The sequence below is a fragment of the Thunnus maccoyii genome, chromosome 7, assembly GCF_910596095.1.
Source record: "Thunnus maccoyii chromosome 7, fThuMac1.1, whole genome shotgun sequence".
Lineage (NCBI taxonomy): Eukaryota > Metazoa > Chordata > Actinopteri > Scombriformes > Scombridae > Thunnus > Thunnus maccoyii.
Genome location: NC_056539.1, coordinates 8,240,707 through 8,253,871, shown reverse-complemented (window position 1 = coordinate 8,253,871; position 13,165 = coordinate 8,240,707). Strand labels below are relative to the sequence as shown.

General features: G+C 43.5%; 1 protein-coding gene across 3 annotated transcripts; it reads left to right on the top strand.

Annotated features, from left to right (window-relative positions):
- Window positions 1-2,875: 2,875 nt before the first annotated feature.
- On the top strand, window positions 2,876-13,165 carry ndnf (neuron-derived neurotrophic factor). 3 transcript variants are annotated; one of them, XM_042417765.1, is made up of 4 exons: window positions 2,876-3,291; window positions 9,013-9,207; window positions 9,655-9,779; window positions 11,031-13,165. In XM_042417765.1, the coding sequence occupies exons 2-4, from the start codon at window positions 9,014-9,016 to the stop codon at window positions 12,425-12,427; spliced, it is 1,716 nt and encodes a 571-aa protein (XP_042273699.1). In that variant the 5' UTR covers window positions 2,876-3,291; window position 9,013; the 3' UTR covers window positions 12,428-13,165. The 3 variants fall into 3 exon arrangements, with proteins under 3 accessions (XP_042273699.1, XP_042273698.1, XP_042273700.1); XM_042417764.1 differs by lacking the exon at window positions 2,876-3,291 and adding an exon at window positions 6,749-7,473; XM_042417766.1 differs by lacking the exon at window positions 2,876-3,291 and adding an exon at window positions 8,413-8,434.

The window sequence follows — 13,165 nt, the reverse complement described above, 5'->3', positions numbered from 1 at the left end:
AATGATGGGGAGAAATGTTTACAGAGTAGAGAAGGCTCTTAGCCCTTGTGAGTTAATGATGAACTCAGTATTAGGAAGGTAGGCCGCTAAAAGGCAGACCTCATCCTCCTTTTCTCCGGCTGTGACGAAAAGCCCTTTTTAGACAGCATTAAATGGACATGAGGTGAGCAGATTACACCTTCCAGGCTCCGCTAAGCATCACACTGTATGAATGCATTTCACTCCTATAAGACATTAGTTTCCAAACCTCCCTGCATTAATGGATTACCTGGGCCGTTGAGGAAGTGTAAGGAGATCAGTTAGGTGAGGCCACAGTCAGTGACAGCCTCATCTCCCCCCAAAGCAAACACACCGAGGCCAGTGCTTAATGACTTCTAATCTCAGCACACAACTGTTGTTCTGGACTGACCTGAAAACATCTTCAAGACCCAAAATACTAATGAGACAGTGACCTGTTTTTCATTACCAATCACCAATCTGACACATTAGCTGGAAGTTAAAGGGAACTCCATCGGCTGACGTTACAAGCTAATGCTCAACAAACAGAATGGAAAACAAGATTGGTTCAATGGATGACTTAATATCCAAAAGCAAACAAGTAAGACCCACAATCTCCATGTTTCACACTGATAACAACCCATTAATCACTGCTGTAGTTCGCTGGGTTAAATCCCCAAGAAACAAACTCACCCCCAAACACAGGAGGTGAGTAACATTTATTTTGTGATGCAAAAAGCAATGAAAAAATAAATGTATGAATTCCAAAATAAAATATCTTCCCAGAATCAATGCCTCAGTTAATCTATATAATACAGTTCCAATGAAAATGTATGGAAATTGAGGTTTGAATTTTATTAGAATATTCCAAAATTCTACAAAAATAAAAATGTTGCTTTATGTGACATATGACATTTAAATTTCCACCACAGCTTCAGTGAACCTGCTCCGTGACCAGATGTGAATGTACAGTATGTAACTATGTGAAACAGGGTGTTGTACAAAAGAACACATGTGGCTCAGTTGACTTTCTCAAGGTCGAAAATGTGCATTTTGTGTGACTTTTCCTCAATAAATCTGTTAAAATAAGATTCTTTTGGTCTCCGCAGTGGAGCTAAAACAGTGCAGAAGGATTAGCGTTACAGGAGCGTTTTCCACCTCCTTATTCCCCTCCACCCTGCATCTGTACTAAACTGTCCCTGGTGTGGATACATTTTCAAGATTCTGGCATGTAGCTGGGTCAGTGTATATGTGTGTGTGTGAGAGTGTGTCTGGGTTATTGTGAGTATACATGTCCCCAGAGTGGATTCGTTTTCACAGCTTGGTGGTGTGGCTAATAGCAGATTCAATTTGGCATCTATTTTAATCCCAAGGATGTGAAAGTCACAGCGGCACTAATCATGAACCCAGGCATCAATAACCCTGAACTCCCTCAACACACACACACACACACACACACACACACACACACACACACACACACACACACACACCTGTGTATCTGTTTATATAGGTTACATGTGCAAATACATCCGTGCTTTTTGTCATACTTTTTTAAAACAAATAAAGGATACAGACTGAAGTGCACTCTGACTGATGCTGTAAAGGAAATGTTTGTGATGAGCAACAGTGTGTGTAGGTTTCCAGACTCTGTCTCCTATCTTTTGTTCAGTTCATTTGACCTTTATGCTTTTCTGAGTAAATCCTGTATACAGAAACAAAGATAAAATCTCCCCTTTTTCTTTTCACTGAATGTTTCACACGCTGTTCTCTGGCAGCCACTAGATGACGCTGTTGTACCAACACTTTGTCCAGTTTCTCACAGCCAACAGTCTGCTAAACATTTGCTATTACTGATAATGAACGGCCAATCTCCGGTTTAAAGAACTATTTTTGGAGAAACATCAACATGTTTCTGGAATATAGAACTTGTTATGTTGGTCAAATGGGTTTCCCCCCCAGTAATTTACCTGCTCCCTCTAAACATTAATCGTTTTAAGTGTGATTGTCACATTTTTCAAATGCTCAGAACATATTTTCTCACGTGTGTCACTGCGAACACATCTTGTAATCTCATCTCCATCTTCTTGCAGCCTAGATGAAGATGTCATGTGTGATCCTGAAGGCAACCCGCAACCGTTCATATGTGAAAATCTGCCACAACATGACATGAAAGACGGTCCTCCTAGGGAGGACACAGCAGGAAACGGCAGCATCCTTTAAATCTAGATTAGACATGGACCCCCCATCAAGCCATAAATTTGGGGCAATTCAGTCCCGAGACAGAGTTCAATCAATGTCTCTTATCTTGGATAAATATTTGCTTCCCTGAGCTTCAACACAACAGCACTCAGGTCTCACAGGGGATTTCCACAGTTGATCAGCAACTTTGTGTTGCCTGCGCCACATTGAAAGATTTCTGCGAATTTCTTGTCATCATCAAAGTCACTCTGCATATTATGATCATGTTTTGCACACCCAGCTGTCAGGGCCCATGATAAAACTTGCCTGCACACTATAATCCCCGAGGGTTGCGTGACTCCGACAAGGCGCTACTGCCCAAAGTAATAATTTCCAGGGAGCATCACAGTAAACAGCAAGGAAATAAAAAAGTATGAGGGGGAACCCCGCTCCCAAGAAAGCTAGACGTTAGATTTATGCTCTGGTGACATCTGAACGCTTTCTTTGCAGCAACACTCGCCCTATAGTCTTCTCTAACTCCTAACTGCATTTGATGTTGGAGTTTAAATTCAGGTGATGTGTCTGCCAGACTTTCCCCCTACAGTCTATGGTTAGAGTTTGAGGGCCAGTCTTGGTCCCTGTTTTTTTTTTTTTTTTTTTTTTCTTGTGGGCTGGTTCAGTGTCTTCCTACAGGGAGCGCAAGGAAGAAGAAGAAGAAGTTCGCACCAGTTTGCCTCCAATCCAGTGGAGGTTTCAATAGCAGCAGCGCGGCAGGGGAGGGACGCACTGCCAGCACTCGGGATACCCACTCACACACACTCACACACACTCCTGCCCACTAGAGACCAGTTAAATCCGCAAGAAAACTGCAAACACGCACCAGAGCAGTCGCCTAATCCGATTGATAGGCAACAACAACAGGCGTGAAAACTGAGGGAACTACTGGACACTGCAGAGGAAGACTTGTATTTTGATTTTTTCCTTTAAATCGCATCTCCTTTAGTTGTAAGGCACTTTAAAAAAAAAAAAAAAAAAATCTTGGTGATATCAGAGTGGTTTTGAGAACAAGAAGCGCCATCCTTCAGATAACTTCGTCGTTTCATTTTCCAAAAGGTAAGATTATTTCTTGTAATGTATTTTTCTCGCATGATCTTTCCTCTGTCATGTAGCGGTGCGTGTGACCCGGAGCCTCTTAAATTGTTAGATCTGTTGGCTGACTCAAAGAAAAAACTTCCTTCCCTTTCTTGAACTTTTCTGAAGCTGTTTGGTGCGCATAAAAGCTCCATATAAATTCAGAGTCGGACTCCCCGAGTTAAGTGCCTTTGAAACGCCTGCCAGACGGAGAAAGAGAGGAAGAGGTTTTGCGGTTTACAACTCCGGGAAGTTAAAAGTTTCAAACACATTTCAATCAAGCCCGAACTCGCATGCTCTTTTAATTGTGGGTTGTTTTGGTTCGGGTTGTATATCACAGCCCACGGGACGGCACAGATGAGCACCGTTAAACGGATGAACTTTAGAAAATCCTCTTGCTTTTGTGCAGCTAAAGGGTTCCCATGCTCCCAGGGGTGACACAGCACCCAATAAAGGCGACTTATCAATACGCGCAGTATTTCTAATGGCCCGCGCGCTATGTGTGGTATTCATGCGCAATTTTAGCTGCAAAGTGTAAAAACGCTGCACAGTTTCTCGACTTGAGTGCGATTTTTGGGTTCATGTTGGTTTCACCCTGTCACCCATGGGTGCTTTTACGCACCTGTAAGAGCCCCGAAGTGCAGGAGTGGAGCACTAATTGGGAGATCTAGTTTTTCATATGAGTGACAATTAGGATATAATTGACTCGCCCTCACTTCATTTGTTTTAATTCAAATGAATCAAGCCAGATTAATCACAGTTTAGCTCGTGTTGGGAGTTGTTTTCTCCTCATCCGGTCCATGTGAGAGTCGTGTTTTTTTCCTCTCAGTCGGTGCTTAATGAGAGACATACTCGGAGCGGGGATTTGAATAACTGTATTTAGTAGCGGGGTGACGCCACACTGCCTCCCTTCTACTTTCTCAGGAGAATGAATCATGAACAAAAAAAAAAAAAAAGTCTTAAAATGGGAAGGTCTGCGTCGCATACCGTAACTAAACCGTGATTTGCATATGAAAACTCCTGGCTGAAAGAATTCCGCCAGTGTTGCTGTAGCCATTTGCGTCCAGAGAAGTGACAGCAGGCTGCGGTCGGTGTATATACAGTCTCCTCCGCGCTGCCTTTTGTCCGCGCTGGATGTCACATATCCTAGAGTCACCGGTGGAAGATTAAGCATACAAGTTTTTATTTCCTTGTTAAATTATTCATCATATCCACACCCACTCCCAGTCTCCCCGGGTGCATTCATTTCGCAAAGCCCCTCATTATGCTCCCTCAGATGGACACAAGCACTGGCTGCTGAACAGGCTTTCAGTGCTCCCCTCTCTGCTCAAACACAACATAACGGATCATGATTGACTCATTTCCCACGACGCGGGCCTGTGCCCTGGATGATGGGCAGTGGGTGGATGACTTTCCCATGGGGCATTTTCTCTTGTAATCTATAATCACCCTTGCAGTCACAATACCAGCACATCAGTCACCCCCCCCTTTAAATTCTATGTGAATGGTTCGTTTTTTTTTGCGACCTGACCCTCCTCATAGAGACATTCCAGGATGCAGTGTTAAATGCAAGCTTCAGAGATGGGACTATAAAGAAGCAGGAGGGGAGGGGAATGGGGTGAGAAGGAAAGGAAACTGGGCTCTCCTTTCCATCATGCTATTGTGCCAGCTTTCGTGGTTCTGATGATGCGGATAGTTCATTTCAGAAACTCAAACTGTGAGTGATGTTGTGGATGGCGAGGAGACAGCTTCTGAGTGATGATTTAGACTTATACACAGAGTGGAGCGGAGGAATGTGATGGTTTGGACACACGCACGCACACACCCACACACAGACACGCACACACATTAATATATGGACACACACACACATACACAGTAGATAAAAATCTCCAGTCTTGGATCAGAGCCCTTACCACAGTCTCTACCAATTCATTAATGAGCTGTTTTAGCTGTCCAAGAGCACCAGACCTGCTTTGGTTTGGCCTTCCTATAGAACAGGTCCAGGTCCTGTGTGGTTCCATCCTTGGCTCTCCTCTAAGCCCACTCATGCACTCCACTCACTCCAATCCCCACATTGGCCCTGAAGTGACAGCAGTGATGGAGCTCGCTATTGAGGACCCACCATAAATCTGCCTTCAGACTTCCTTAAAGAAAACACATAGGCTTCAGGTCCTGCGAGCCCTGCCAGGCGTCTTGTTGGGTGGAATCCGAAATGTCTCTTTATTTGTGTTGAAATTAAACTGTCTTTTATTCCCTCCCGTTCTGTTAATGAGCTCCATGTGGCAGGAGGCAGGAGGCTTATCCGTCTTGACAAGGAGCTGGAGGGAAGGAGGGAGACCGGTTAAACAAAGTGAGGGGAGAGAGAGAGAGGGGAGGTCAGGGGCAGTTTGGTGCTCGTGCACATGATCGAGGATATATGCTCGCACACACACACACACACACATACATGACGGGGGCTTTTCATGCATGTGCTCTGCTTTGTGTTCAGAAACGCCTCCATACATGGAAGTAGTGTGCTTATAATTGGTGTGTTCCCGCTGGAAATACACTCACACACAGAAGAGTTGATCAGGTGCATGGATGGAAATTGTTGCATGTAATTGATATTTTTTTGCTTTAATCATCAGTGGATTGTGAATTGAGTTTAATTTTTGCAGTTGATTGATGTCACTGAAAAAAAAAATTGAGTCCATCTGGGAGATGCAGTGTGAACATTTTGTTTTGGCTTTGCACACGATTTCCCATTTTGCTTGTAATGACCCTAAATTAGAGCGGGGTCAAAGCTGTTATAGTAGAAATTCAAATGAAGGGGTGGCATTCCTCAGATCGCACAGGGATGGAAAGACGGAAAGGGTGCAGGGTCTTTTTCTTGTTCTTTCTGTCACACATTGATAATGTAGATATACAGCCATGGGAAAGAAGATCATCACCATTTCCTCGTTTTGAAATGGCACTGCATTTGTCCTTTAATCCCATTTCACAGCTCTTTACTACTCCACAGCTTGCCAATTAGAATATACAAGATATTTTCCACCCAAGATGGTGTGCAAATCCCACTATAAGTGAAACAAAAAACTATAAATGTATAAATAAACAGATAAAAATGCAACAAGAAAAACAAAGTTGACACGATTGCGGGTGACCGTGCCTTTAAATTATCCTTCCTCAAATTGCGATCATACATTCTCCCTCGTTCTAATTAAACATTAGGCTTTATTTGTTCCAGATGCAGCTTTTTGATGTGTTATTTTGGTAAGGGAGCCCTGTGGCATGAGATTGGCAGTGGCTCACATTTAAAAGCAGATCCAGCGCAGCCTGTGTGACCATGTTGACTCTGCGCTGGTCTATGCATCCGCAGTGACCCGACACTGCTCTAATATTCAGATGTCATCTCTCGGCAGTATATTGTGAATACAGACTGAGCGGGTTCTGTGCATGTGGGAGAAAATGCTGTTAAGTTCAGTCATAGGGTTTAAATCATTGGTGTCACATGTGAGGGGCACACTGAAGGCACACATCAAATGTGCTAATGACAGTGGTGATAAAACTCTTACTGTATGAGTGATAGCAGACATTATGTGTAATGACATCAGTGTGGGGGACAGAGCGGCCAGGGACGGGGCCCTCGCTGTGTCCGTGTGGTGTTTTGGGATGTTGGAATGAAAGACAGCTCTGAACAGCTCTGTACATACCACCTCAGCGCTGTCTTGAGTATTAATAGACATGTCTTTGTTCCAACTGACACGCTTCTGAAGTGGAATGAGACAAGCCGAGGCGATAAGGATCTCCACTCTCTGTGTGAGTCAAACCTCAAAGTACCACTTAGGCGGCTTTCCTTTTGCTCTCTGAAGTCTGGCGGTACGACGGGAGGCTGGGGTCAGACAACGGCAGAGACGGAGACACTGACAGGAGCTGTCAAGGGCTTTTTCCCTGCCTGTGCCTTTTAAGGGCGATAATGCCAAAATGAAGCCATGTTTGTAGTGTAGTGATGGTTCGTCCTGGCCCGGCCACTGTGGTTTTACTTATCTGTCTCCGTTTAGGATGGCAATAACGGAGGAGAAGTGAAAAGAAGGAGGAAAGGATGAACAAGTGTGAAAAGAGAAAGAGATTACTTGTTGATGAAAAAAAACGTGATCAAGGGAAAAAGACAGACAACGGAGGGTGAGCAGAGAAAGGGAGAGGGAGAGGGTCATTAAAAGGACACCATCTCACTTGCAGTAAATGGCAGTAAAGTATCTGGCTAATCTGCCATCATTACACTGATTAAATCACCGGGGATTTGGCGTTCCCATCAGCTGCAATCAATGGGGCAAAATCAATAGACAGGGGATACGTGAGAGGCTCTTAGCTGCACCTCGTCCTGAGCCTCAGCTCCGTCTGTGGACTGCACCACCAAACATTTTTATATTAGCATCAATAAAACTTAAACAACATGTATTTGGGGATCTTTATATTAAGTGGTTTATGAAATAGTGTGGTTCCCTGGAGCTGAGAGCAATGTCTTTTCCTTCACACATCTGTGTTTAAATCTAATCCCTCTTTTCTCGTTGTGGCCTGGAGTACTCATTCATTCCCCCTTTACTTTTTTGTTTCTCATTCATTGATTTACCCACAGATGGTGTCTGTTGCCAGCTAGGTTTAATTTTAAATGTTAATTAAGGCTAAAAACTAAAAGGAAAAGAAGGCAAGAAAACACATTTTAGCATGAAATAAAATGTAGCTGAAAATGAGTTAAGCAGAAGTCTGCTAAAAACACTGTTATGTCTGTTGCCAAAACTAGGCAATGCCAAATATAACTCATTAGGAAGAGTTCTGTATTTTTAGCCAGTGCCAGAATGAAAGTAAAGAGCCATCCAGAACTTTCATGGCAAAAATAGACATTTTGGATACATAGTAATGTATATAACCCATTAATATTCATTGCTGATGTACATTAAAGCAGTCATGTCCATTAAATATGAGGCTAGCTACAGCCAGCAATTGATTAGCTTAGCTTATTTTAGCATAAAGACCAGAAACTAGGGGAGACAGCTAGCTTGGCTCCTTTCGAAATTAAGGTTAAAAAAAACCCTGCACCAAACCGACGTCTAAAGGAAAGGAAAAGTTGTGTGTGTTTTGGGAGGAATGCTTAATCACTTTCTCGCAGCGAGTGAGATGAGTCGTTGTCCGTATGCTAGTTATAGATTAGTTTTGCATAAAAAGAGTGGAAGCATTATGAAACATAGCCAAGCTTTATCCAAAGGTTAAAAAAATCTGCATAGCAGTAGCTTGAAGCTCAATAATTGACATATTATACCTTATTTGTTTAATCTTGTCATTTTCATACTTTGGTTTTTTGTACATTTTGTGTTAATTAGTGAGTTTTAGAGCTGGTTAGTAGATTTTTTAAAACCTTTGGACAGAGCCAGGTTATCTGTTTCCTCATGTTCCCAGTCTTTATGCTAAGCTAAGCTAATGGTCTCCTGGCTGCAGCTTCATATTTAATAGACAAATGTATTGATCTTCTCATTTAACTCAGAAAGAAAGCAATTAAGCATATTTCCAAAAATCCCAAACTATTCATTTAAACTTCAAGACATACCTCTATGATGACAGATAAATACTATCTCAGTAACTAAATCTGTAACTAGTGAACAAGTCTGTTCCCAGGAATTATATAACCCTGCATATAAAACGGAGTCATTTCTCTGTATGTTTCAGAATGAGGCAGTGTAAAGGTTGGAGCGTGGTGCTGCTGGTGCTGTTGGGACTAGGAGCTTTGGCCCAGAAGCTGCCCACAAGAGACGAAGGGCTCTTCCAGATGCAGATCAGAGACAAGTCGATGTTCCATGACTCCTCAGTCGTACCGGATGGTGCTGAGATTAGTGGCTACCTTTTCAGGGACACACCCAAAAGGTAAGAGTTCTGCAGACAAACAAATGAATGAATTACATAATCTTAGAAAGTCTACGTGTGTAATGTGTTGTGAGTTTGTTGCAATTCCACCTTCTGCTGCTGACTGATCCATACCAATCACTGAGGAAAACATTAAACTTGTTGATGGCCACTTACTGTAAATAGATAGGAAACATTAGGCGTTGCTCTGTAACATGATCTATGATGTTGATGCAAAAACTAAATAATAGATGAGAAAGTCGTGTTCTTGTAACTGAGTGTCTGTCAGCTCACAGAGAGAGAGACCAAGGTCAGTGGAACAATAATATCACTGTGTGCTTGAGCATAACAGTCTCAAATAGTCTGCTCATGCATTTACACCACACTTGATTTAGGATAACGTCAAACTATGATGAACCATGAATACTGGTGCTCATATCAGTCCCTTTTAACCTATTATTTCCACAGGTACTACTTTGTGGTGGAAGAAGACAACACACCCCTGTCTGTGACTGTGACACCTTGTGATGCTCCTCTGGAGTGGAAACTCACTCTGCAGGAGCTGCCAGAAGAGGCCAGTGGAGAGGGATCAGGTATAATTGACATAAGGCAGCAGTGGAAGAGGTTAATGACACGTTATGTGGAAATATCACTATCCCCCATACACAATTAACCTACGCAGTGATGTTAGGCTTTGTGTTTTGGTGGGTTTTAATTAAGTCAGTCGTAGTGTCTAGTCTGACCACTTATGATGTCTGTCTCGGCCAAGCTGACGTCTATAATTTTAGAGAAGGGCTCTACTCTAGTCAACCTACTGAATCAAAGCATTACATCCCTTTACTTAAGCTGTCTTGGTCTTCTTAAAGTAAATCCTGCTGCTCTGTCTGTCTGTCTTCCTTCCTATTCTCCTTTCTTTCTTTCTTTCTTTCTTTCTTTCTTTCTTTCTTTCTGTCTTTCTTTCTTTCTTTCTTTCTTTTTTTAATGGCCTCTCTGCTTCACATTAAAACTTTCTCCATCTGGAGGGCGTCTTTTCAGCACAGGAGATCTTGCCAGATGACTAAAGCGGCGGTTTTAGAGCATAGATGTGTGATGTGAGCATATATTTGAATGTCAATACATGAGCACCTGCTTGTGTGTCTTTGCTCTTGTCAGATCAAATATTACAAAATGATTTATTGGGTAGTTTCCCTGTTGAAGACAGTTACCTTGCATCAAGAGAAAAGAATTCATCTCTAAGTAGAAGAATAATGACACATTTGGACCCAACACATGCAGTGCCATTGGTATAAGTCTGACTTCACAAGACATGGTGCAGCAATAGCTCAGCCAGTGAACTTCTTCCTGTCTTTGCAACTCTTTTTGCTAAATGTCTCTAGTGGGAGTAGATCTTTGAGCATTAATTTTTAGTACACCACAGGGCACACTCTCTGGTTGACAAACATAATATTATGGTTTCTTGCTCAAGCCGGAGTAAGAGCTAGGACTGTCTCTCTCACGTAGAAGCTACAAGGCGCCTCTTTGTAGCGCAGCTTCCTCGGAAAGGCCAAGTGAATGCTGGCCTGTGATGTTTGGGGATGTTTGGATTGAAAACATGGCTGCCATGTCAGGGGCTAATCATCCGTGAGGCTTGCAGAGCTTCATCGTGACCTCACAGCATCAACACATTAAATATTTTTAGTACATTTGGTAATGATTTTTCATCAAAGCGAAAAATTAAATAGAAAAAAAAACATTGTAAAGGGCACGCCTAAAGATCTGTTAGCATGTTCAAATTTTGTAGTGTCAAATTGGATGCGGTGTCAAGCAAAGAGCTCACGTTGTGCCTGTTTGTTTTTGTTTTCCAGGAGAGCCTGAACCTCTGGACCAACAGAAACAGCAGGTGACAGTAGACGAGGGAACGGAGCTCTTCACCTACAAGGGCAACGATGTGGAGTCCTATGTGGCCACCAGCACGCCATCTGGCCTCTACCAGCTGGAACTGCTGTCCACAGAGAAAGACAGCAACTTCAAGGTGTATGCCACCACAACTCCAGAGTCTGACCAGCCATACCCGGAGCTGCCCTATGACCCTCGTGTGGATGTGACGGCACTGGGCCGCACCACTGTTACCCTGGCCTGGAAGCCTACACCAACGGGCTCTCTCATGGGCCAGCCTGTTCAGTATTGTGTAGTGATCAATAAGGAGCACAATTTCAAGAGCATGTGTGCTGCTGAAGCTAAGATCAGCACTGATGATGCCTTCATGTTGGCTCCGAAGCCCGGCAGAGATTTTAGCCCCTTTGACTTTGCGCACTTCGGCTTTGTTCCCTCTGACAGTGGTTTTGGGAAGGACCGAGGCCTAACAAGTAATAAGATCTCGCGGGCGTATGCAGCCAAACCCAAAACATCAGACATTCAGAAAGTGTGTATTGGCAATAAAAACATTTTCACTGTGTCAGACCTGAAACCAGACACACAGTACTACTTTGATGTCTTTGCTGTGAATTCTGCCACCAACACCAGCACAGCATACGTGGGAACTTTTGCCCGCACTAAAGAGGAAGCTCGTCAGAAGACAGTGGAGCTGAAGGATGGCAAAGTATCAGATGTTTTCATCAAGAGAAAGGGCAGCAAGTTTCTGCGCTTCGCTCCTGTGTCTTCACACCAGAGGGTCACGTTGTTTGTCCACACATGTCTGGACGCCGTGCAGGTGCAGGTGAGGCGTGATGGCAAGTTGCTGCTCTCCCAGAACGTGGAGGGGGTGCGACAATTCCAGCTGCGGGGAAAGCCAAAAGCCAAGTACCTGATCCGTTTGCGTGGCAGCAGGAAAGGGGCCTCCACTTTGAAGATGCTAGCCACCACACGACCCAGCAGCAAGCAGCCCTTCCCTTCACTTCCGGAGGATACGCGCATCAAGGCCTTCGACAAGCTGCGCACATGCTCCTCCGCCACTGTGGCCTGGCTGGGCACGCAGGACCGCAACAAATACTGCATTTACCGCAAAGAGGTGGCTGACAATTACGGCGAGGAGCAGCGACGCCGGGAACAAAACCAGTGTGCTGGGCCAGAGACCCGCAGGAAGTCAGAAAAGGTCCTGTGCAAGTACTTCCACAGCCCGAACCTGCAGAAAGCTGTGACTACAGAGACCATCACAGGTCTGGAGCCAGGCAAGACCTACCTGCTGGACGTTTATGTGGTGGGACACAGTGGTCACTCAGTGAAATACCAGAGCAAACTGGTGAAAACAAGGAAATACTGCTAAATGACTCTGCAAAGAATAAATCTATTATAAATATATATATTAAATAAGTTTATTTAACTCTAAGTGATATTCTACTAAGGAGTGTATACAGACTGACTACTCACACAGCTGATGGGCCTGTGGCAGTGACTGAACTGTTTGTAGAGAGAGATATCAACCTGTATATTTATGTTTACATTTCATTGTGGCACGTCTGGGCAGCCCATAGCGTGAGGTGCTTTGTTACCAGGCTTGTCGATTTGACATCATGCTGCCACTGGAGAGGCAGAACTTCAGAGATCATCTTTCATCTTGTATGTTTATTTGTTGCTGCATGACATTTGCTTTTGTCTGTCATATTTGTCTGTCCTTTCAGTTTCGAATCACATCGACCGGAGGAGATACAGTAGCTACCCGCATTGTGTAGATGTCTCGCTGCATATTCACTACATGTTTTAGAAGGAATTTAAATTATTTTATACTTTTTGTCTCTCTTTACGATTGTCTGTTTTTATTGATGACAATAATAACTGTTACGAGGAAATTCCAGTTTTATGAGGAAGTTGTCGTAGTTCAGACATTCCCTTATGTATCTCAGCCAGTGTTTGCTCTAGAGCCCATCTTGTAAATGTGTTCTGTGCTGGAGATCTGTGTTATTATCACTGTATCGCTGTGTGTGTGTGTGTCACATGTACAGAGTTGTCCTGCCAATATTCATGTACATAAACACTAAATATAGAACAAGTAATCCCTGTGTCA

What these genes read in the sequence shown, in the direction of transcription:
- ndnf (XM_042417764.1), top strand. Translation starts at nt 7,394, where the DNA reads ATGAACAAGTGTGAAAAGAGAAAGAGATTACTTGTTGATGAAAAAAAA. An exon ending in AAAAAGACAGACAACGGAGG is followed by an intron (nt 7,474 to 9,012) that starts GTGAGCAGAGAA and finishes TGTATGTTTCAG; the next exon opens with AATGAGGCAGTGTAAAGGTT. An exon ending in GGCCAGTGGAGAGGGATCAG is followed by an intron (nt 9,780 to 11,030) that starts GTATAATTGACA and finishes TTTGTTTTCCAG; the next exon opens with GAGAGCCTGAACCTCTGGAC.